Source organism: Panicum virgatum, chromosome 5K (genome assembly GCF_016808335.1).
Source record: "Panicum virgatum strain AP13 chromosome 5K, P.virgatum_v5, whole genome shotgun sequence".
Taxonomy (NCBI): Eukaryota; Viridiplantae; Streptophyta; class Magnoliopsida; order Poales; family Poaceae; genus Panicum; species Panicum virgatum.
This window is the reverse complement of record NC_053140.1, coordinates 46772184-46794896: the sequence shown is the minus strand read 5'-3', so window position 1 is coordinate 46794896 and position 22713 is coordinate 46772184. Positions and strand designations below refer to the sequence as shown.

General features: G+C 44.4%; 4 protein-coding genes and 1 non-coding gene across 8 annotated transcripts; 1 reads left to right on the top strand and 4 right to left on the bottom strand.

The window, feature by feature from the left end:
* Positions 1-672: 672 nt before the first annotated feature.
* Positions 673-745, bottom strand: TRNAV-UAC. Its single transcript has one exon. It is a non-coding gene; the product is annotated as a tRNA-Val (tRNA).
* Positions 746-923: 178 nt separating this feature from the next.
* LOC120707871 (probable acyl-[acyl-carrier-protein]--UDP-N-acetylglucosamine O-acyltransferase, mitochondrial) lies at positions 924-5075 on the bottom strand. 4 transcript variants are annotated; one of them, XM_039992928.1, is made up of 11 exons: positions 4889-5075; positions 4686-4771; positions 4234-4358; positions 3541-3649; positions 3176-3268; positions 2978-3094; positions 2808-2891; positions 2239-2343; positions 1766-1852; positions 1537-1694; positions 924-1243 (listed from the first exon to the last, which is right to left on the bottom strand). In XM_039992928.1, exons 1-10 carry the CDS (start codon positions 4974-4976, stop codon positions 1575-1577), a joined length of 1014 nt encoding a protein of 337 aa, XP_039848862.1. In that variant the 5' UTR covers positions 4977-5075; the 3' UTR covers positions 924-1243; positions 1537-1574. The 4 variants fall into 4 exon arrangements, with proteins under 4 accessions (XP_039848862.1, XP_039848860.1, XP_039848861.1 ...); XM_039992926.1 differs by having other exon boundaries at positions 924-1232; positions 4889-5074; XM_039992927.1 differs by having other exon boundaries at positions 924-1229; positions 4889-5074.
* A 2023-nt stretch (positions 5076-7098) lies between these two features.
* Positions 7099-10260, top strand: LOC120707870 (RGG repeats nuclear RNA binding protein C-like). The gene is made up of 6 exons (XM_039992925.1): positions 7099-7558; positions 7908-8298; positions 8408-8549; positions 9044-9202; positions 9290-9346; positions 9820-10260. The coding sequence occupies exons 1-6, from the start codon at positions 7366-7368 to the stop codon at positions 10006-10008; spliced, it is 1131 nt and encodes a 376-aa protein (XP_039848859.1). The 5' UTR covers positions 7099-7365; the 3' UTR covers positions 10009-10260.
* A 328-nt stretch (positions 10261-10588) lies between these two features.
* On the bottom strand, positions 10589-11656 carry LOC120710169. Its single transcript, XM_039995826.1, has 2 exons — positions 11645-11656; positions 10589-11539 (listed from the first exon to the last, which is right to left on the bottom strand). Exons 1-2 carry the CDS (start codon positions 11654-11656, stop codon positions 10589-10591), a joined length of 963 nt encoding a protein of 320 aa, XP_039851760.1.
* A 9185-nt stretch (positions 11657-20841) lies between these two features.
* LOC120710168 (disease resistance protein RGA2-like) lies at positions 20842-22386 on the bottom strand. Its single transcript, XM_039995825.1, has one exon. It carries the CDS (start codon positions 22384-22386, stop codon positions 20842-20844), a length of 1545 nt encoding a protein of 514 aa, XP_039851759.1.
* Between the last annotated feature and the right edge of the window lie 327 nt (positions 22387-22713).

Genomic DNA, 22713 nt, shown 5'->3' with positions numbered 1-22713 from the left:
CTTATATGTTTACTGCTTCTTTTGCTCAAAACCAGAAAAAACAAGTAGCTGAAAACTTTCATCGTTTTATGTTATCATTGGCAGATAAAGAAAGAGATGAAAAACAGGTGGTCAGTTTCGTGCAGGTCAGTATCACAATCACTGCTAGCTATAGGTCAAATGAAGGAGCTGCTTAATGTGGCAGCAAAGGGTGGGCATATACATCCATAAGTAGGCGATTTCACATAAAAACTCTGCGACCCACCAACCAAAATGATATTGCTTGTTGTCGAACAGCTAGTATCTAGGGGCGGTGTGCAAGCATATCTCCTCTTAATGTGACATACTCTTCCACTGATGAACAAAGAAAGAAACTATCGATGTAGCATATGTAGATGGGATATGCAACTTGGAGCATTTTGAGTATAATACAAGAGCAGAGCTCTGAACATCGAGAGAGGATACAGAGAACAAAATATATAAATATGGCCTTATATAAGCATGGTATGTATTATCCTATCTATCAATATGATGTTGTTCTTTGCATCTGTAAAGACGGCCGGTAAAGAGTTGAACACTTGCACACCCAAGAAAAATTGAGAAGCGTATCACAAGGACTAAATTTCGGGACAAAAAAATCCCAAAAAAAACTTCCGGGCAGAAGTTTTTTTTTTTTTGAAAAAACATACCAGATGTTGCCGCCCAGGATCGAACTGGAGACCTTCAGTGTGTAAGACTGACGTGATAACCACTACACCACGGCAACTGCTTGTGCTTACGTGGGAGGTTAAAATATTTATACAAAATGCAGTCAATGAAAAAAATCACTGAGCAGGCCTTCAGATTGATTCCAGGGCGATATTATTCGTACGCTCAGCTTTTGGAAATGCTGCTGAAGCATCTGAGAGTTTGATAACGCGTTCTAAAATTTACCGACGCCGTGCTATCTCAAAAGAACACTCATCCCAAATAAACATTATTGCACAATTCGGTCCCAATTAATGGTGACATTATTCAGATATTACAGATTTGAACCTGGAATCTAGGCCACCATGTACATTCTGAACAAAATCCAGGATTCCCTGTAATTTAGCAAAACTACAAATAGGATGAAAAATCTCATACATCCGGAACAAAATCCTGGCTACAGAGGGTTTCCTGAATGTCTTATACACAAATGCAAAGAACATATTGTTGATCGCCAGGTTCGGACAGGATTGCCTGGTCATACAGGGTAATTGAATATGCACCTGCTGAGAGAAAACTGCACGTGTTCAGTCTTTGCAGCAAAAGCTTCACAAGATATGCACAATACATAACATATTGGCAACTAAGATAAGGAAACTAAATCTCCATGAAATATGAATACCACACAGTTTTGCATTGGTGGTAATTAATTTGTTGATCAGCAGCATTTATTAGTGCATTTTCAAAAGTTGTGCTCAATGCCCCTACTTTGATGGTTTTTCCTTGCCCAGGATTTATTTTAAACGGAAATGCTTGAGAGCACCATCTCTGAGGTAACGACAACAAAACTTATATTACTGCACAAATTACCTAAGGTAACTGCCATGTGAACTTAAGAACTGATTAACTTATGAACTGTTCCAACTTCGGAATTTGCAAATCCCTCGACGTCCTTGATCAAACGACATGCGAATTGATTCGACCATGCAGGATACAGCAGGAGTTTCTGACAGCTCATTTTCCCTTTCCTGTTGATATGGGTCTAATAAATACATGAACACATGGAGGTAACAACAAAATGATGGGCAAGTATGCTTACCAATTCAGCCAGTCTCTCTTCAAAGCTACTCTCAATAGTAATAGTTGGCATAAATACTTTCTGATAAGCTTTCCTCAAACACCGTACCTCGATTTATGAAAATTCCTTGTCAGTCTCACAAGATAGCCAAATGTACTTAGTTGAAAACTTCTAGGCCCTAGTGTTATTAAGGATGTTCTGTAGTTTTTAAAATGCATTGGAAATTTCGTTTATTGCAAAAGTTTCACTATTCCCAGATGCCTTTTCCAATAAGGCACTGAATTACTGAAACAACAGCCAACTGCCAGCTCCCTAGTGTGAACAATCATTGAATTTGATAACATGCTAAACAAATACTGATACCAATTAATAACATAGAAGACATATGCATATACCCTCCCAAAAACTCTAATTAAAATACCAAAAGTAGTGAAGTAGTGTGGAAAACTGCATCTTATAAAAAGGATTCCAAATTTTCAGTAACATATGAAAACCTCTTGGTCAGAGAATCCATTGCGCCTAAGACCTTCAAGATTCAGACCACGAAGCTCTGCTCTATCACCTGCAACCATCATGTACCTTGGCACATCTTGTGCAACCTGATTCAAATTGAAAGAATGAATTTTGATAACATGTAAAGAAAACTTGATATTCAAAAGGTTAACACTAAAAGTGTCAACACTAGGTGGCTACTACTAGATAGTGGGAACTACAGTTCCATCAGGATTCAACAATCAACAAGCACAGGGGAAAGGAAACAAGTATGGAAACAACTATCAAATGCATGATATCAGAAATGGGAGCCTCCTTGGTGGGAAAATCCAGCATAACTGATAATCCCTGAACTCCATATAATCACGTATACTATTCCTCAGAAAACACTGTAACATCAACTGCATTCTGATTCTCCTCGTTTCTATTTTCCCACAATTATTTTGTGAGTGCAGTTTTATCATACTTTTCAGACATGGTTGATACAACTACATGAAGTATCATTTTCTTCACCACAAAAATGATGTTACGATGCTCCACTGCAAGTAATGCGGATCAAATTTCAACATACCACAGAGCCTCCACCAAGAAATGAGTATGACCCAATATGACAAAATTGATGGACAACAACAGCTCCTGCAGTGTGAGTACAGTCCTGGAAAAAAAATCATTTTTTAAGACAAAAATGGCCTATCAACCCAGTTGATGAGAAATAGCTACCATGGTAAAATTATTACTCACTTCAACAACTACATGGCCAGCAAACAGAGTATTATTAGCAAAGATGTTATTGTTACCAATCTTGCAATCATGAGCTATATGGCACGAACCCATTATAAGATTATTATCACCAATAACCTGCAAAACAGATCCCTCTGAGTCAGACAGGTGATGTAAGCATCGTGAAAAATATCGTAATCAAACAAGAAACCTAAATACCGTGCAGTCGCAAGATTTGGAAGAACGATGAATGGAGCAGTACTCTCTGATCTCATTTTTTCTACCAATATGTAGAAAGCATTCATCTCCAGTCTAAATAAGAGGAAAAGGGCATTAATAGTTTGGACAGAAAATAGCATTTCAAGTAGCCAAAAAACAAAATCATTGTCTACTATGAGAAGTGTGCATGTGTGAGCCTAAATTTTTTTTCATTCACCGGTCCACAAGAGCCATTGGTTCTAAAGTTCATACTTCACAGATACTCTATAATTTTATGTATACATGGTAAGTAAACTCTATGTCATGTGGCAATTTTGTCACAGCACCTGCTACTTTGTAGTGACTATAACTTTAAAAAAGCTAACCTTATATTTCAAATCTTGGCATTTTATACCAACAGTAGCATAGTGTCCGATGACGTTGTTTTCCCCAATAACTGTCTGGCCAGGGATATCTGCACCAAGAATAGCACCACTGCCAGAAAACTAAATTCCACAGTATGAATCGAGGCAGGTTTATGTTGCCCACATCACATTGTGAGATGTATTAGTAGATTGCGGTATGATGTACTATCCTTGAATTTTACATATTGAGACATAGAGTGCTGTTAGCTATGGCTAAGCTGTTTAGAAACAAAGATTTCAAAGTAAGTCTATGTGGTGAGTTCAATCTCCTTGATTATTTTTTCATCAAAAAGTTGTCATGGTCTTTGTTCAGTGCTCCAGAGTCTGGAGGGAGTGATACTCCAACCAAGATAGAGAAGCAACTACACACAAACCATTTCCAATTGCCAACAAGAAACATCCCCAAATCAAAATACTGGTCTTGGAGCTCCATCTCATCTACTGATGTAATGATATTCAGACTATGGTAACTGCAATCTATGCTTAATTTGATTGTACTTTTATTCCACAGAAGATGTTCAATACATCTTCATCTTTCTTCATTCAATTATATTTAAAAATATGGAGTTCCAATGGAGGTCACTGCAAGCATCAACATAGTTACAAAAGGGGTGGAAATCAGGAGAAACAAAATGCGGTAAGATGATGTCTCACGTTTGAACAATGCATCCCTCCCCTAGCTCGGTATCTCCCACGACATGGCTCCCAGCATGTAATTGACAGGCATCACCAATCCTGGCTGAAGGCCCTACCGTGCAAAAGGGCCCTATCGAGACACCCTGCAAATTGGTTCAAGCCGCATACAGACACTGAGTTTTCCAAAGTTTTTTTTAAAAGAGAGAGTATATTATAAGAATCAGGATTCAGGAAGTATCATCTTGGATTGTGAGCATTTGTATCAGGCAGGCAAACAGAATTAACTAGCAAACACGCCCCCTGCGTGAGCCTAATAGAACAGCCCAAGCAACGGCGGTCCCATCAGAAGACACATAAGTGCAGGGCTGGCACATGATTTGCGCACCACTATAACGAACCAAAGCAGCGAGCGATCAGTGAGTGGAAGCGCCCTTTTTATTTGACGAAACAAGCACGCGGGAGGGATTCACCTGGCCGATGACGGCATCGGGGTGGACGACGGCGGCGGGGTGGATGAAGCTCCCGGACGCCTCCCGCGCCGCCCCCTGCGAAGCACCTGCATGCCACGGCGGGTCCCGCGTGAGAATGAGGAAAGCGATCTGACGCGAGTGGCTGGCGCGATCAGAAGAGATTAGTGGAAGGTGAGAGGGAGCGGGAGCGGGAGCGCGCGTACTCGCATGGAGAAGGCGCGTGGTGGTGGTCTGGGGGAGACACGGGAGCAGCAGCCGCGCGGCGCGGGCGGCGGCGGCGGCGGCGGACATGGGTTTGCGTTGGGGCGGAAGGGGAAACGGACCGCCGTGGATGACGTCAGCCGTGCTTGGGGTTTTCGGGAAGCTGTCGCGTGCATCAGCATTTCAGCATCCCGCGACGAGGCCGCACGGGCGCACAGGGACAAGGTTAAGCCCAGGTTTGCCAGCTGCCCATTGGGCCTCCGTGCTGATTTGCTTTGGTTCAGTAGCCGCGGCCGGCTGCGAAACATCTTTTTGGGGCCCGCTGGTATATCATTTCATTAAGATAAATATTTTTTGCGAGGAATTAAGATAAACATTTGATACATGATTACTATATTATTAGTATATAATACAAACTTGAATCGTCACATTAGTATTCAGAATTCCTATAGTTATAGTTTTGCATCGTATAGATAAAATCGTATTCTAACAAATGAAATACACCGCATAAAAAAGATGAAGGAAGCACTACTAAGTAGAACCAGAAGGCATAGCTCAATAAATTCATGTATAACTCGTCTATTGGAAATTTTGAAAATTGGAAATGTATCTCACAATATTACAAAAATATATATTCTAACCCTATCACTCCCAGAGGTCTAGTGCTCGACTCCTCTTCATTATCCCCACCACTCGCACGTCCGCTTGTTCTAAAAAGCATTTTATTTCATATTAACATATCTACGAGTGTGCTTTGCATCTTCATTATCCCCACCACTCGCACGTCCGCTTGTTCTAAAAAGCATTTTATTTCATATTAACATATCTACGAGTGTGCTTTGCATCGGTTTTACCCGAAGCTTGGTCCTACACAACCAATTTTGTTTGTTTCATGTACATTGTCATAAAAGAGTATCAATTATTGTTGTCGCTTGCATACTTGTACGATGCAATCATATATGTATGTGTTCTGACTTCCGAGGGGAATTCCGAAAGCACCATCTCCTATGTTACCTCGCATTCGATAGATCCCTTCGCCATCACCAACACAACCTCTATTACTCTCATCACTTTAGGATCTTAGCATGCTGAGGTGTCAAAAGGATTTTAATACAATACCTAAGGAAGGTCCTAGAAATTGATCTAGGGACGTTCTTCCCTCTCATGCGCTGTTGGAACCATCAAGGTTGGGTCTCTAGACTACTTTGATCCAAGCACCCTCAATCAATAAACCTTCTCAATGACCAATTTTTTTGATCAAGTCTACGCATCTAATAATGAGTGACTATTTCATATATTATCGTGTTGAGTAGTCTTCACATCACGACGAAAGTGTATGGTTACAAGAAATGCATGTTTCCAAAGTGTTCTCAAAGTGTCTGCATTATTACAGAAAGAACTTTGTGTTTGTCTCATTTCAGCTCAAAAACAATATATAAATGTAAGAAACTAGTCATTGCTCTCCATTTTAAAAGTTTAAATTCCTATCTCCTTATAAATGAACAAAGGGAAAGAAAAATAAAGTGTAGTGTACTTAATTGGTTAGGACCATAATCATGTGAAATAACATATGCGAAACCGGAGAGTAAAGAAGATATCAAATAGCAGGTAAAGGTGAAAGACACTTATATTTGAAAGCAACATATTCGAATTAGAACTATGGTGTAACAAAAGTGGAAATAATACAAATTCCCACTAGCATGAAAACGATAATAAAAGTATGGAGAGGATGGTTATAGTAAGAGCACACCTCCACAACCTTCACATCACGGTGCCTAGAAACGTGATCTTATACTACGATTTAAATTTGTTCTAATCGTACTTGTTTGATAGAAATGGATTGGACCGTCTACCTTCGGGGACGGTGATTCGGTTTCACCCCGTTCCACCAGCCCACCAAACCAACGGTACACAAAACCAGTGCCGACACGACACGCATTTTTCGATCCGAACATATCCTAGCCGTCCGACTCGGAGCCACGGCTCCAGATGCCCGGATTCCCGACCCCACGAGCGCCTCACTCCACCCGAGGACCGCTGATCGAGGAAATTCCAAGACTACCCCTCCCTTCCCCTCGGTGCCGAGCAGGCCAGACGAACCAAACCGCCACCAAAGAGGTAATTAGCTGGAACGCCCAAGGCTATAACCGTAATTGCGAGATTCATAGCAGAAATGGTAAAAAAAAAACCCAGCAGCCCGACACGGAGGCGAAAGGATATGAGCTCGCTTAGGAGCGAGGCTAGGGTTTCTCCTTGTCAAACTCTCCCCATCCCCGGTCCCCTGTCTCCAACCCCTCGCGCCGCCGCCGCCGCCGCCCAAAACACTACCCTCCTCTCCCCCGCTCCCCAACTCCTCTTCTTATTCTAATGGCGGCCCAACCCGTCCGGCGAAGCTGCTAGTGCTTGCATCCAGTCCCTTCATCAGGTGCCTCGCGACCCCACTGCAGCCCCCTCTCCCGGCGCCGCCGTCGCTGCTGCCATGGCCACCCTCAACCCGTTCGACCTCCTCGGCGCCGACGACGGCGATGACCCCTCGCAGCTGATTGCCGCCGCGGCGGCGGCGGCGCAGAAGGCCGAGGCGAAGAAGGCCGCCGCGGCGCCTGCTGGGAAGGCGGCCCAGCCCGCAGCGGCCGTCAAGTTCCCGACTAAGCCCGCTCCCCCCTCGCAGGCTGGTGAGTTGTGATTGCTAGGATGCTAGATCTGGGGTTCTGGGCGCCTTTGGATACGCTTGAATTTGTACAAGCTTTTTTGAAGATGTTTAGAGCATGCTTTAGCGATGTTCTTCAAAAAGAGCATGTTTTAGCGGTAATTTCTGAACTATCCATCCTCGAGGATGCGTCATGCCAGTTGCAAACTTTGACTGTATGACTTGTAAAGGTGTTAGCTTTGCACTGCCGGGAAGTCAAGTTTATACCTTTCTTCAGGCCTGATATTTCTGCGGGGACTTCAAATAGATTTTATTACCTCCATTTCCTGAAAGCACGAATGCTCAAATAAACTCATGACCCGTACTTGTTTCAGTGAGAGATGCACGTGGAGGCGGTGCACCAGCTCGTGGTGGCTATGGCCGTGGCGAACGTGGCCGTGGCAGAGGTGGACGGGGATATGGCCAGAACCGTGACTTCGGTGGTGAATCTGCCAATGGCTTCCAGGGAGGTTATGGTGGCGGAGGCTTTGGGGATGGTGCTGTAACTGGTGGAGCTGAAGGGGAAAGGGAGAGAGGCCCTCGCCCCCCTTACCGTGGAGGAGGCAGACGTGGTGGCTACAGGAATGGTGAGTTTGGCGATGACTCTGAGAGGCCACCTAGGAGAAACTATGAACGCCACAGTGGAACTGGCCGTGGGTATGAGATGAAGCGTGATGGCGCAGGGCGTGGGAACTGGGGAACTGCCACCGATGAAGTTCTTGCGCAGTAAGGGAACTAATACTTATTGTTTATGTCTCTGCTTTTATGTAGCGTTTTTTTCCTGATATATGCATTGGTGGAGGTGAACTTTAGTAATTCAATCACGTGTTTCCAGGGAAACTGAGGAAGCTCTCAAGGTGGAGGAGGATGCTCCTATTGCTGAGAAACAGGGCGAGCAGAATGACGCCCCAGCAACAGATGAGAACAAAGATAACAAGGATGCTGCTGCTGAGGAGGAAGAGAAGGAAGAGGACAAGGTAACAACTTATTCAATTTTATCGATTTTTAATTCCACCTAATGTTTAACGAGCAGTGCTTGCACAGTAGCGAGGGCGTGTAATGTAACAACTGTGATAACTGATAAGACTGGATGTTCTATTTGCCACTATAGACCGAGTGCTATTGCAATGTTTGTCTAATATCCTTGATTCCTGAGTCTAGGATATCCAGATCACCGAGTGTAACTGCTAAATTTTGAACTTTGTTAACCAGTTTTACTTCCAAATACAATGACAAGTAGCTTGGCCTTTGTTACACTAAATCTTTGAGAAGCCAATTTTCTGTTGGTGCTTAATTTCCTTGTCTTGTTATTAATCACATTGCCATCCTGAGTGTATCCTGTCAAGAAACATATTATCACCTTAACTTATCCCCCCCCCCCCCAAAACAATCTAGTGCCCCATTTTCTTTCATTTTTTTGTTCAGTAATGTTGCTGCTGATCTATCTATTTTCTAATATTGAATCATACAGGAGATGACTCTGGAGGAGTTCGAGAAAATAAGGGAGGAGAAGAGGAAAGCACTACTTTCATTGAAGACTGAAGAGAGGAAGGTTGAAGTTGATAAGGATCTACAGTCTCTGCAGCCACTCTCAAACAAGAAAGAAAATGATGAAGTTTTCATTAAGCTGGTTAGTTTCATCGACTGTGATATCTTGATACCTAAATTCTACTGAGCTTTGCATATGTGCTCATGATTGTAATTTTTGTATTCTTAGGGTTCTGACAAGGATAAGAAGAAGGAAAGTGCTGAGCGTGATGAGCGCGCCAAGAAGGTATGTATAGATTATCTATGTAGTTGGGACAGTTGGTGACATATGGGTTGCACTATACTTGTAGTTGCACATGTTTGGTTTTCTTTGCTGCTATTGTACAATAGGATGTTAATTCCATGTTAGAGAGATTTTGTTTTAGATTTCTTTAATTTTTCTTATTGAATGCTTGTATTGGTTGGGTTTAGAACAATCCTCTTGGGATAGGATGTTAATTCCTGTGTTAGGTAGATTTTGTTTCAGATTTCTTTAGGTTATCTTCTTATTGAATGCTTACATTGGATGGATTATCTTCTTATAAGTTAGGGAATAGAACCTGAAACAATCCTGAAGGTGTAAACTGATTAAGGGGAGGAAAGAATGGGGCAGTCTTAGTGCAATTACCCATAGGATTCTGTCTGGTCTATGGTGTTTCTGATATTTATGTTCTGTTTTGTGATTAGTGCTAATGTGGTTATTAAAAATCTTTGGTGCAGTCGCTGAGCATCAACGAGTTCCTGAAACCTGCTGAAGGAGAAAGGTACTATGGTGGTCGCGGTCGTGGAAGGGGCCGTGGGGAGCGTGGTGGTTTTAGAGGTGGATATGCTGGGGGTTACAGTCGCGGCCCAGCTGCTGCCCCATCCATTGAAGATCAAGCTCAGTTCCCAAGCCTTGGTGGGAAGTGAAGGGCGCTTAGTGTCATCATCTCAAGCATTGCATTGGCTACTGGTGTTATCTTTGAATTTTGGCCCGACGTTACATTATTGTGCCACGGTTGAACCGGAACAAATAATGGTGTTTCATGTGGCTTTCTTTCACCGTGTGTTACTTGACAATGTATACCGGAGTTGTTTGTCAAAATTAGCCTCTAGTTTTGTAGGCTAGCTTTACCATTTTGTTGAAGATCGGCAATCCTTGAATGTTTCGTTGCCTGCTGCTTTCCTTTTTTTTTTAATCTTTGTGATTGTGCGATGTGCAAGGTGGTTTTTGCTGTTTAATCTTTAGATGCCATTTGAGGTGAAACTGCCATCAGCTTTCAGGTGGTGGCCACTAGCCGTTGCCTGTGAATCTGGTGGCTATGCCCTGCGGAAGTGGAAGGGCCACTTATGCTGTAAGCAAACAGCCTGATCGAAACCCTACATGATTTTATCTCAAGACTTGTACACTACCAGTACTAGCGTTTTATTCAATAACTTTAGGTTATCCTGGCGAATAATAATCTGATCGAAGCTTTACAGGGTTGCAGCTAAAGGTCACATCGGCCCATCACGCCCTGGCATGCCTCGGGCGCTTCTTGGTGGCCGTAGAGCACCTGACCGTCTGCGACGCACAGCTCGCCAAGAAGGTGCGGTAGGGAGGAACGGTTGATACCCATGCCACTGCACTGAAATTTCCCTTGCGCGTGGAACGTCCCGAAAGAATGTCTTGCACGGTTACCCCCGGGACATCGTCCTCCCCAGATGATGGCTTCTGATAGATCTTGCAGACTGTTGTGACGACGTCGCGAGTCCCGGCCATCCTCCAGGGGTACACGGACTGCCCTTGCCGCAGGAGCTTGTTAGGATGGCTGCCAAACATGGCTTGGTGCTTCCTGGTGTAGTCTCTCGAGCACTGAAGCACCCTGAGCCAGAACTCGGTGCTCTGGTTGGCTCTCATCAGGTTTGCCACTACGTTTCCTGCCACAAACGCACCTTCCGACAGCTCCGCGATCTCCATGGCCAGGGATGCGACCTTTGGATGGTCATCCGGGTTCGCGCTCCCGAACGCGAGCGCCTTGAAGAAGTACCAGTACGCTTCTTGCGGCAGAGCCTCGAGCCTGAGAGCCTTGGCTGTTCCAAGTGCAGCTACCTTCTCTGATCTGCTTGTGATCACGATCTTGCTCCCATGCCCCATGCTGCTCGCCGCCGAGCGGTACAGCCTCCTCCATGCCTCCTCGTCCGCGTCCCCAGCTAGCTCGATGACAGCGAGTGACCTCCCGTGTGAAGCGGTGGCGACATCCTGATGCTTGATCACGGCACTGCCTCTGAAAGCAGCCAGGTCTCCGGCGTCAAGATGGTTGGTGGTGGAGTGTACTAGTGGAGACGGGGGCAAGGAGAGGGTTCGGTGGTGGAATGGAAAGAATTGGCTCCACTGCAAGGACCCTCTCGAGTCAACATTGAGTATGTTCTTTCTCATGTCAACATTTCTTCCAGTGGCTCGTCCACTCGCGTCCCCGCCCTGCCCACGTTATGGCTTAGATTGATGCAGATTGACAACTGAGTTTCTGACACGTGGGGCCTACTCCTTCGGACCCACGTGTCAGTGACTTGATGCCACGGTTACCGGCGCCGCCATGGCGCCACTACCATCACGCTAGCCTTAGCCTGCCGTGTACGACTTCCTCAAAGGCCCGTTTCTAGTTAGCGCGTGCCATCAGGGCTCCCAGCGATCGCTCTCAAATAACCTCAGACTTCCTTTTTTTTATTTTTTTAAAAAAATTTACACTACCTATTTTCAGAAAGTTATAAACTTAAATATACAGTCTGACATACAATTTTTTCATGCCATCTTTTAAGCAAAAATGTTGCTAAAGAAATTTTGTAAACAACTTTTATGCATAATTTATACTTATGATTTCTTGTGAGATAGTTTTTCATAAAAATTCAAATGAGAATGTTGTCACGCACACAACCAGCAAATTGGAGACAATATGGTACTAGTTTGTCCAACAAAGTTATGCACCAACTTTGTTATATAACACTAGTATTTCCAACTAGGACCATGGTTCTAAATAGCAGCCTAAAAGGTTTAGTGGCTGGACTCTAAAAATAGCTAATAGCGGGCTAAACAATGCTATAACGGGCTATAGTGGTTAAATTACACATCGCTCTGTTCGGCTGGTCGTGGCTGGTGGATGATGCTGATTTGCTGTGAGAAAAAAAAACTGCTAGCTAGCTGGTGGCTTGTGCTGATTTGGTGTGAGAGAAAAACACTGCTGCTGGTTCTTAGCAGAATAGAGTGTAAGTTTAAATAACGGTACCATGCCTCAAATAGCTATAGTGGGAGATTTAAAATCTTAACTAGGACTATCAGTCTAGAACTAAAGGTCCCAGACTTTTAGTTCCGGGTTGTATTAACCGGGACTAAATGGTTTGCAACATCAAAAATTAATTCGTGAGCACCACCAATCATACAGTCCGCGTGACTCAAACCTGAGACCTCCCCACCTACCTAACACATGTAACTCTAGTTGTGATTCTTTCATTTTCAACTAAATCGTGAAGGGCGCTTTAGTTTAGGTTGGAGGCTCCAACCATAAAGGTCCCCATGGCTCCTAGCCATTGGACCCGAAAATAACGTCTAGATTAGTACTGGGTCCAAACGTGGTCGAGGTAAATGTCAAGCGCAAAACTTCAAGAGGACAAAAAAAAAAAAACACTACGCCACGGGCACTGACTCACTGAGCCTGAGCTGCCTCCGACGGCCGCGCGCATCCGGCGGAGCTTGAGCTGCCTCCCGGCGTTGTCGCGTCCTTGTCGGCCAGGCGTGTCAGGCGGAGCCACACAGTAAGGAAAATGGAAATATTCATTTGTGGGGATGACGCCCGTGGTGCTGTGGAGAGCAATTGGATCGATCACGAGGAAGATAGGTATCGAGATAAGGACCGGTTTACATGCAAAATTCAAAATTCCAAAACTATCATACTGAATGTGTGCGGCACATTTGCTGTTGGTGGCATTAATAGTAATTTCAGTTGGAACTATTTGCCAGTTGCTGGGACTGCTTGTGGCATCTTGGTTGGCTTTAGTAACTCTAAGTTTGATATTATCTCTTGGGAGATTAATTGTTTTTCTATTAATACTATAGTTAAAAATACTACTGATTTGGAAACTGATTACAGTCTATGGCTCTACTTATGATCATGGTAAACAAGAGTTCATTAATGAACTTCATACTGTCCTATCTGGTTGGGCTGGTCCTATAATCATATGCGGTGATTTTAATCTGATCAGGGAGGCCGCTATAAGAACAATGGGAATATTAATTTTCATTGGTATGACCTTTTTAACAATTGGATTAATCATTGGGGGCTGATGGAGCTGAAAAACCCTACTTGATCTTATACTTGGACTAATAATCAGGTTCAGCCAACTATGGCTGTCCTAGATAGAGTGTTTATCTCCCCAAACATCGATGCCCAATACCCTAATATTAATATTAGGAGTGCTGCTTGTTTAGGTAGTGACCATGTGCCGTTGTTGATTGATTTTGGTGTTGACAATGTGAAGAAACCTTATCTTTTTCGTTTTGAAAAATGGTGGCTAGGTCAGGAGGATCTCTATCATGTGGTAGAGAAATCCTGAAACTCACCTTGTAGTCTCTCTGATCCTTTAGAGGTCTGGCAATTCAAAATGAAAAACCTAAGGAGGAAACTAAAAGGCTAGGTTCTTAATATCAATGCTGATATTAAAAGAAAGAAAAAAGCCTTACTAGAAGAATCTGATCTTCTAGATGTTTTCTCAGAACTCAATCAGTTAACTGATATAGAGAGGAAAAGAATGCAAGATATCCAAGAGGAGCTGGAGGATATTTGGAAAATAGAAGAAACCAAAGCAAAACAAAGATCTAGAGATAGAAACATCAAAGAGGGTGACATGAACACTGCTTACTTCCATGCCATCTGCAATCATAAAGCAAGGAAGAAAACTATTCTATCCCTTCAGGAGCCTGATGGTATGGTCTATGAAAATAAAGGAATGCTGGGCCTTGCGATTGATTTTTATAAAATGCTCTTTGGCTATGAGGAAAAAATTGATATCCATCTAGATGAGAACTTCTGGGAGGAAAATGATTACATCACTGCTGAGGAGAATAATCTCCTGGAAGCTCCCCTCTCAGAAGAAGAAATCAAGGAAGCTGTTTTTTGGGTCATATGCTGATGGAGCACCAGGACCTGATGGCTTCCCCTTCCTTTTCTATCAAAAATTTTGGGAGGTGATTAAAACAGATCTCATGAATATGGTCAGGAAGTTTGAAGTAGGTGAGCTGAACATTGCTAGACTTAATTACGTAATGCTAACCCTGATCTCTAAGGAAGTTGAAGCTACAGAGTTAAAAAAATTCTGGCCTGAGAACAAGAGGCTTTAGCCCCAAATGGATTGTCTGGGTACTAAGTCTTGTTAAAGGAGGTTCTGTTTGCATTAGACTCAATGATGAGAACAACAGTTTTTCCACCCCTGGTAAAGGGCTTAGGCAAGGTGGTCCCTTGTCCCTCCTACTTTTAAATATTGTGGTAGATGTCTTTACCAAAATACTTATTAAAGCAGCTAGAGCAAACCTAATCCGAGGGCTTTTGCCTGATGTTTATGAAGGAGGTATCATTAGACTGCAATATGCTGATGACACTCTCCTTTTCCTAGAAAATAACCTGCACCATGCCAGAACTTTAAGTAGCTACTTACTTGTTTGAGAATCTCTCAGGGATGAGGATCAATTATGCCAAATGTGACCTGCTGACCTTAGGTTTGGATGAAAATGAAAACAACAACTTTGCTAGATTGTTTTGCTGCAAAGTTGGCTCTTTCCCAATTAAGTACCTGGGGGTGCCCCTTCATTTCTCTAAGCTTAAGAGAGAGGATATTCAACCTGTGGTGGATAAACTCATTAAAAGAGTGGCTGGCTGGAGAGGCAAATTCCTCTCTAGTGCTGGAAAACTCACCCTTTTGAAATTTTGTCTTGCTAGTATACCTATCTACCTGGGTTGGGAGGACACTTGGGTTGGGACTTGCTGTTTAGCAACCCAGTTTTGGGATCTTTATATTTTAGCTGATCAAAAGAAGGTGAGTTTAGCCTCTGTTTGGGATGGTAGAACTTTAAAGATCTCCTTTAGGAGAAGTGTAGAACCTAGATTAATTAGACTGTGGGAGGAACTAGTCTCCTTAGTTGAGTTGGTCAGTTTTGAAACTGATTGTGATTCTATTATTTGGACTTTCCAAGGGAATGGTCATTTTGCTGCGCACCCCATGTACAAAGTGTTAGCTTCCGAGGGATTCAACCTATACACACACCTGCTGTTTGGCGGCTTAATGTCCCTCCCAGAATCCATATCTTTTTCTGGTTGATGGCAAACATTAAAACTTTGACTAGATCAAACTTAGCCAAGAGACAGAATTTAGATGATCTCAGCTGCCTTTTCTGTGCAGAATCTGAGATGGTACATCATTTATTTTTTGAATGTTGTGTGCCCACAATCATGTGGCTTCTCCTCTCTGAGATCTTTGGTAGAAATCTGGGCACTGACTTTAAATCGGTGGCCAGGTGGTGGATCAGTAACAAAAAAATGCTATCATGAACACTTGTTATGCTGCATTGATGTGGTGCACTTGAAAAATGTGTAATGACCTTTGTTTTCAGGCAAAATAGTGGAGAACCCAAAAGGATCTCCTGGCAAAGCTGATCAGGACCTTAAAAAATTTGCGAGCTCTGTGCAAGGCTGCAGACTTGCAAGACTTGGACCAAGTGATGGAAGACCTCACATCAATACTATACAGACCCCTGCGCCTATCCTGGGATGGGCAGGTGATGACAATTCCCTCAAGCTCCCAGACAACAATACAATCAGATTTGGTAGCATTAGATGGACAGGTGGTCTGGAACAATGCTGGCGTGCAGGCAGCGCTGGAGGAGATTTCTGAAGATAGGATTGTAATGGCTGATCGTTTACCCTGCTGTAACATCCCAAAAATTCACCAAATTAAATCACGCACTACAAAAGTTTTTTGTCGTTAAGCTCAAATCATTTTCCCGCCCGATCTCCCCAAAAACTGGTCCCGACATCCGAATCCATCGCTGTTCCGTCTCCCTGCTCGTCCTCGTCCCGCGCGTCACGCTCGACCGGCGCGCGTGCAAGTCCAGTCGCGGTCGCCGCCGCGATTCCCGCCGAGTCTCTCTCTCTCTCTCTCACTCTTTTCCTTTTCTTTTTTCTATTCCCTCCATTTTTCTTTTTCCCTCCCTCTCCTTTCTTTCTCCCTTCCTCTCTGCCGCGCACGGCCACGAGCTGGCTCGCCGCCGCCCGCTCAGCTCGGTGCCACTCCCCCGTTCCACCCACGCGCGTGCGCCCGGCCACCCCACGCGCTCCACGCGCGTGCGCCCACGCGCACCACCCGGACGCGCCGCTCGCCGACCAGACCGCCTCGCCGCGCCGCCCGCCGAACCGCACAGCGCCCCGCCTCGACGCTCGAGCCCGCACAGCTTGACGCCGAGCTCCACAGCCTGCCCCTCCACGTGCCCAATGCCCGAGCCGTCGCGTCACCGCCGCGAATCACGCCGCTGACGCTCGCAAGCGGCCAAGCGCCATTAATGGCGCCCCGCCGAGCTCGCCGGCCGCCACCACCACCGCGCTCCTCCCCCACCGCCTTACCTCGCCTATAAATAGGCCTCCCATCGCGCTCCCCACCACCGCAAACCCTTCCGCCGCCGCTAGCCCCTCCCCTCGCTCCATCCCTGCCCGAGATAGGTAGGGGAACCGAACTCCCTCATCCCTCTCCCCATTTTCACCCACTTCCTGGCCGCCGTCGCGCTCCACAGCGCCGCCGCCCGCCACCCGCCGGCCTCCGTGGCACCGCCGCCTCGCCGTGCTCCGACCCAAATCGTGGTGTGGGACGGGATCCCCTCGTCGCCCTCCCCCTTTCCCCCCTGCTCCCGCTTGCCGCCGTACCCCAAGGCCGCCGGCCCAGGCACCGCCGGCGCCCTGCTCCCCCTCCTCTGCTTCACGGGAGGGAGGAGGAAGAACAAATGCAAAATTGCCTTGAGCCCCCTTCCTTTTCCCCAATTTCATTAAGAGCCCTTTTCCCTTTATGATCTTTTTCCAAATCAACCCTCCATGTTCTCCCTATTTAAAAACTAACCCCTCCACCATACAAAAACAATTACACATAGGTCCCTGCCCCTTTCCGGATTAGCCAGAACATTTTTTAAATATTATAATCAAGTCCTTTCACTCTCAAAACTAATTACAAACAGGTCCCTGACTCCTTATTTAACCCCTAAACCTCTCTGTAACCTATCATTTCATGCGCCAAACAATCTCCGATCGACCTGAAACTTTACCACGCCATTCCTACCATAGTTTTGGCCATGCCCTTAGGAAATCGCCCAAAAATATTACTCATGTCCCCCTATCTTAATTCTTTCCGATTCAAGCTCTACGATAAAACCTTTATTTCTTTTTCTTAATTGTGTGTTTGTTTGTACACGTCGTAGATCACGGTGTGAACGAGGGAGAACCCGTCGACGAGCAGTACTGCGAGCAAGCAATCGAGGACCAGTTCCGTGACCCCGAACCCGAAGGACAGTACCTCGATCAGGACTTCCCGGAAGACTTTGAAGACAGCAAGTTCAATCCCGCCCTTTGATGTATGTTTTGTCCTAGTTTTTATAAACACAACCTATTGGCCTGTTTTGCAAAACTGCATATGTTTTGCCTGCTGAAAACACGGTTGGATAGCCACCCCCTTGATTTGTTATAACCATTCCTTGACCACCAAGATTAATGTCTGAATGTGTTTGGACGTTAATCACTGCTAGAACGCTTAGGACCTTAAATTCGGTACAACTTGTTTTATAAAAAGAAAATGTGTGAGTGTGTGTGGGAAGGGAAAATGTGGAATTTTCGAAAGATGAGTTTAGACAGGATGGATGGTATTTCTGTGTGATTTGCCGATTGGTGTGCTCGTACCTGTGTTGTTGAGCAGGGAAGGGAGATATCCATCCTGTCACAATTAAGGACCGAGTTGGTGTGTCATCTCACCTAACTCCATTATCATGCAAACCACTCGACCGTTGTATGGACAACAGCTTAGCATAAACCCCACTAGTTAGTCTGATAGCCATCAGAAGAGCTGAGAGCAACGGGTGACTAAGGAAAAGGGATATTCTCTGTGTGACTTATGCCCTGGTTAAACCTCAGTGATTGGTCAATGGCCCCTTGGTGGATCCCGTGATGGCTAGTCAGGTCTAGCTAAGGTGGGTAATGGCTTTGTTGGGATATGCACCGACACTAAGGTGATCGTGCTATGGTACCCCGCTTGTGGGTAAAGTTGCACACCTCTGCAGAGTTAAAATCTATTCGAATAGCCGTGCCCACGGTACTGGGCGAGTTACGGTGTTGTTACATAACTAATATTTCTTCTGGGAAGGGATGGGTTGGCGTGAGTTGTTTTGGGAAAGGTGTCCGGCAGTCGTGCCGTGTGCTACGGTGGATGATGAGTCCGGTAGCAACTTAAAACTGGGATCCTGTGTGGATCAACACTACGTGTTACTTGGTACAAGAAAACTTGCTTTGAAAATCCTTTATTTCAAATGAACCCCTGCAACAAAATTAGCTTTCCGCAAATAAAACCCTAGCCTCATCCTTGATTTACCCTGTGCATTATATTCTGTTGTACCACCCCCGTGGGTGTGGTTGGACTTGCGGAGTACGTTTGTACTCACCCCATTCTTACTTTTTACAGAGGAAGATCCAGACTTCGTCCCCGAAGACGTTGAGTAGAGGTTCCGTCCTGCACCCAACTTTGCCTGTGGATAGGATCACCCGCAGGAAGTTCCGTATGGCGCAAGACTCTGATGACCCCCTTTTCGTGGTTAATATCGTTGTGTGGGTGTTGGTTGTTATCCTCGCGATAGTGGCGCTTTACTATCCACTTCCGTGTAGAGTTGTACGGTGATGTACCATCTGATGTAATAAAAGTGTTATCAGCCTCCTGGGACTGATATTGTTTCACTTTTAAGTCTTCTCTTATGAGGGGACGCTTCACCTGCGTTGCCTCCTCCGTGCCGGATGTTGTCTCGCTAGATACTTAGCTTCTTAAGAGCTGTGAAACCTTTGTGGAGCTTGTGAACTCCTGTTTGCTTTCATCTGTACCTGAACCTGAACCTATGCTTTGTTTCCCTGAAATAAAGCGGGAGCGATCCTTTTCTCTAAAAAAAAGAAAATGTGTGCGGCACATGTATGGAGTATTAAATATAGATGAAATAAAAAACTAATTGCATAGTTTGCTTGTAAATTACGAGACTAATCTAATGAGCCCAATTGGGCCATTATTAGACACTAATTTGCTATAGTATTTGCTACAGTAAAATATGTGCTAATGATGCATTAATTAGTCTGAATAAATTCATCTTGTAGTTTACAGACGAGTTTTATAATTAATCTATATTTAATACTTCAAATATGAAAATATTACATTTCAAAAATTTTACGGAAGCAAATAAACAAGGCCTAATGTAAATTCAAATTCTCGTCCTAAAAGCCCGGACAGAATCTCACCAGAAATCCAGAATCAAATCCGATGGAGACTAACATGTTCACAAGTTTTTCTAGATACATATATTTTGCTATGTATTTAGATACATTATATTTTAATACATAGCAAAAATTATGTATCTAATAAAGTCAAAATGAATGTAGGGCGGAGGGAGTATATGTTTAGCATTGAAATCAACATGGCTTCCTACACAATCCAATATTACCAGTACACTATGTATGGCTACGAATATAAGGGGCATCGAGGAAAGAAAAAATAAAAAAGAAATTTACAGAATATATTCAAGAATTTTAGCAACCAAACTTGGTTAGTAAATATACACATGAGCAAATATTTGTAAGGAAAAAGTCTAATTACTAACCTCAATTATAGCCAAAGTCTGGATAATCCCTTAAACTATTGTTTGGTTCATTTTACCCCATAAACTATACCATTTGGTTCAAATTATCTCCTAATATAATTTGTCCTTTTCATTTATCCATCCGTAGTTGGAGTTTTAAGTTGAAATTTTACAACATAATAGTACACACCATAACACATGTTAGAAAAAAAATCATAATTTTTTTATCATTATTCTGATAGGTTAGAATATTTAATAATAAATTAATCATTGGAGTTCAAAATTATATGGAAACTAATGGGGAAAAATTATAAAACTTTTTTTCTAAATATGCATTGCGATGTGTAGTACTACCCTGCAAAATTTGAAATTAAAATTTAACTTGTGTATGGAGAAACAAAAAAGATAAATTGTGTTATGGGGTAAAATAAACTAAATGACATACTCCCTCCGTTCGGAAATGATCTACGTATTTTGACTAGGAAAAGTCAAACTTTATAAACTTTGACTAATAATTAGTTAAATTATATGTATAATTAGTTTATAAAATTTATGTCAATACATATGTATTCAAAGAGGTTTTGAGATGACATTGAGTTATTCGTAATTGACATTATATTCTGAGTGATTAATAAAAGTCAAACTTTACTTCGAATGACTTTCTCTAGTCAAAATATGTAGATCATTTCCGAACGGAGGGAGTAGTTTATGGGGTAAATTGAACCAAGTTATAGTTTAGGGGGTTATCCAGACTTTGGTTATAGCTGAGGGGAGTAAATTAAACTTTTTTCTATGTGTAAAATGGTGTTTCATAGTATTGTACTATTCATATATTGTAAAAGCACTTGTACCAATAAAGTTGCCGCAAATTCATGTTAAAATCTCGCCTGCCGAGGGCGTTTCTTGCCGATTGTTGAGCATCCAGCCTTCTGTGATTCACAGTTGACGAAGTAGGTGTAGTAGGGAGGTATTGTAGACCTCCATGTCAGTGCAGTGAACTTCCCCTCATGCGTAACACATCCTGTTATAATATCCTGTGCTGTTAGCTTGGAGACATCATTCTGGGTAGAGCATTTCTGATAAGGTCCCTTCTGATAAATGTTGCCGCCCAAAATGGAAATCTGGCTCTGCTGGGTCATCCTGCATGCGTACACAGGCCGGCCTTTCTGAATCAGATCTGCAGGATGCTCACCAAACATCAGTAGGTGCCTGCTCGTGTAATCTCTCAGGCACTGAAGCAGCCTGCTCCAGAAGCGAGCATTCAGGTTGGCTCTCATCATGCTTGCCATTATGTTTGCTCCCAAGAAGGTACCGTTGGTCAGCGCCGCGATCTCCATGGCTAGGGATGCAAGCTTTGGCTGATCCTCATGGTTCGCGCTCCCGAACACGAGTGTTCTGAAGAAGTACCAGTACGCGTCTCGAGGCAGATGCCTTAGCCTGAGAGCCTCCTGCGTCGTTCCGAGACCAGATATCTTCTCTGATCTGCTTGCGACAATGATCTTGCTCCCATGCGCCATGCTGCTTGCCGCCGAGGAGTACAGCCTGCTCCATGTCTCCTCATCCATGTCCCCAGCTAGCTCGATGACAGAAAGTGACCTCCCGTATGAGGTAGCAGTAAGATCTTGATGCTTGATCACACCGATGTCCGGTGGTAGAGGAGAAGCCATGCCTTGGGCACCGAGGTCGTCTTCGGTGAAGAAGACAATTGACGAGAAGTGCTCGCGCACCCTCTCATCAAGGCAAACATGCTCGATCAGCGTGGTCATCCCGACCCACGCCGCGCCCACGATTGGAAGAACTTTGGGGCTCTCGTCACAGGCAGCGACTCCTGTCCGAAGCAAGAAGTTGATGATCGTCTCCTTCTCCATCTGCCTGCCGAACATCACCTTGTCAAGGATCAAGTATGTGCTGTACGGCTGCCGGGGGATGCGAGGGTATCCCTCCAAGAACACGGTGAACTCCACCATGTCGTCCATCAGTGTCTCGAGGCCATTCCGCATCTTCTCCAGCTTGTTCAGGCTTTCAGTGTTGGGCATGGTGTTCTTCAGGTTCTTCTTGCTGCTGGTGATGGGGAAGGAGGGGAGACGATGCCTGGCTGAACTGAATCTAGGCAAGGTAACAGGGAGGCCACTGCTCACCTCGCCATCGCCTTCTTGACCTCTGCACTTGACGGTGTCGAGCATGTAGTGGCCCCTGTACATGGCTTGCCTGAGCATCTCGAGCTGCCGAAGCATGGCCTGGTTGCCGATGTGCCGCCCCTCGGCCTCCTTCACCATGGCGTCGGCCCGGAGCAGCACGCGCTGCAGCCGCTGGAGCTTGTGCTCAGCTTCTTCTGCCTTGGGCCGCTTGCACCTCTGGATCACCACAGACAGGGCTCTGCTCAGGAGGTCACTCGTGACCGCGGAAACGATGGTCTCCATTGCAAGGGTGAAGGATCTTGTCAAGGAGAGATTTGTGCAATGGAAAAGAGAGAATGGATGCAATGGTTATGTGAAAAAGTCTTAGCTTCTGATTACGGAAACGTTAGTATTATCATCATTATTTGCGGAAAAGAATGATGGATTAGTACAAGTGTCGATGTCAACTACCGTGCTGCAATTTCATCCAAAGTGGTAACTGTGGAATAATACATCCAATTAACAACGTCGGTCTAGCGTGACACAGGAGGTTGCCGATCCGCATGTTTATTTGACTCTGGACTTCTGGGGCGCAACTTTTTTTTTTCCGATAAGGGAAATTTATTAATT

Excerpts from the sequence above, each read along its gene's own strand:
- LOC120707871 (XM_039992928.1), bottom strand. The coding sequence starts at position 4,976 with ATGTCCGCCGCCGCCGCCGCCGCCCGCGCCGCGCGGCTGCTGCTCCCG. Across the intron at positions 3,095-3,175 it reads CCAAATCTTGCGACTGCACG|GTTATTGGTGATAATAATCT; the intron begins GTATTTAGGTTT and ends TCTGTTTTGCAG. Across the intron at positions 2,344-2,807 it reads TTCTTGGTGGAGGCTCTGTG|GTTGCACAAGATGTGCCAAG; the intron begins GTATGTTGAAAT and ends AATTTGAATCAG.
- LOC120707870 (XM_039992925.1), top strand. The coding sequence starts at position 7,366 with ATGGCCACCCTCAACCCGTTCGACCTCCTCGGCGCCGACGACGGCGAT. Across the intron at positions 7,559-7,907 it reads CGCTCCCCCCTCGCAGGCTG|TGAGAGATGCACGTGGAGGC; the intron begins GTGAGTTGTGAT and ends TACTTGTTTCAG. Across the intron at positions 9,203-9,289 it reads ATGAAGTTTTCATTAAGCTG|GGTTCTGACAAGGATAAGAA; the intron begins GTTAGTTTCATC and ends TTGTATTCTTAG.
- LOC120710168 (XM_039995825.1), bottom strand. The coding sequence starts at position 22,386 with ATGGAGACCATCGTTTCCGCGGTCACGAGTGACCTCCTGAGCAGAGCC.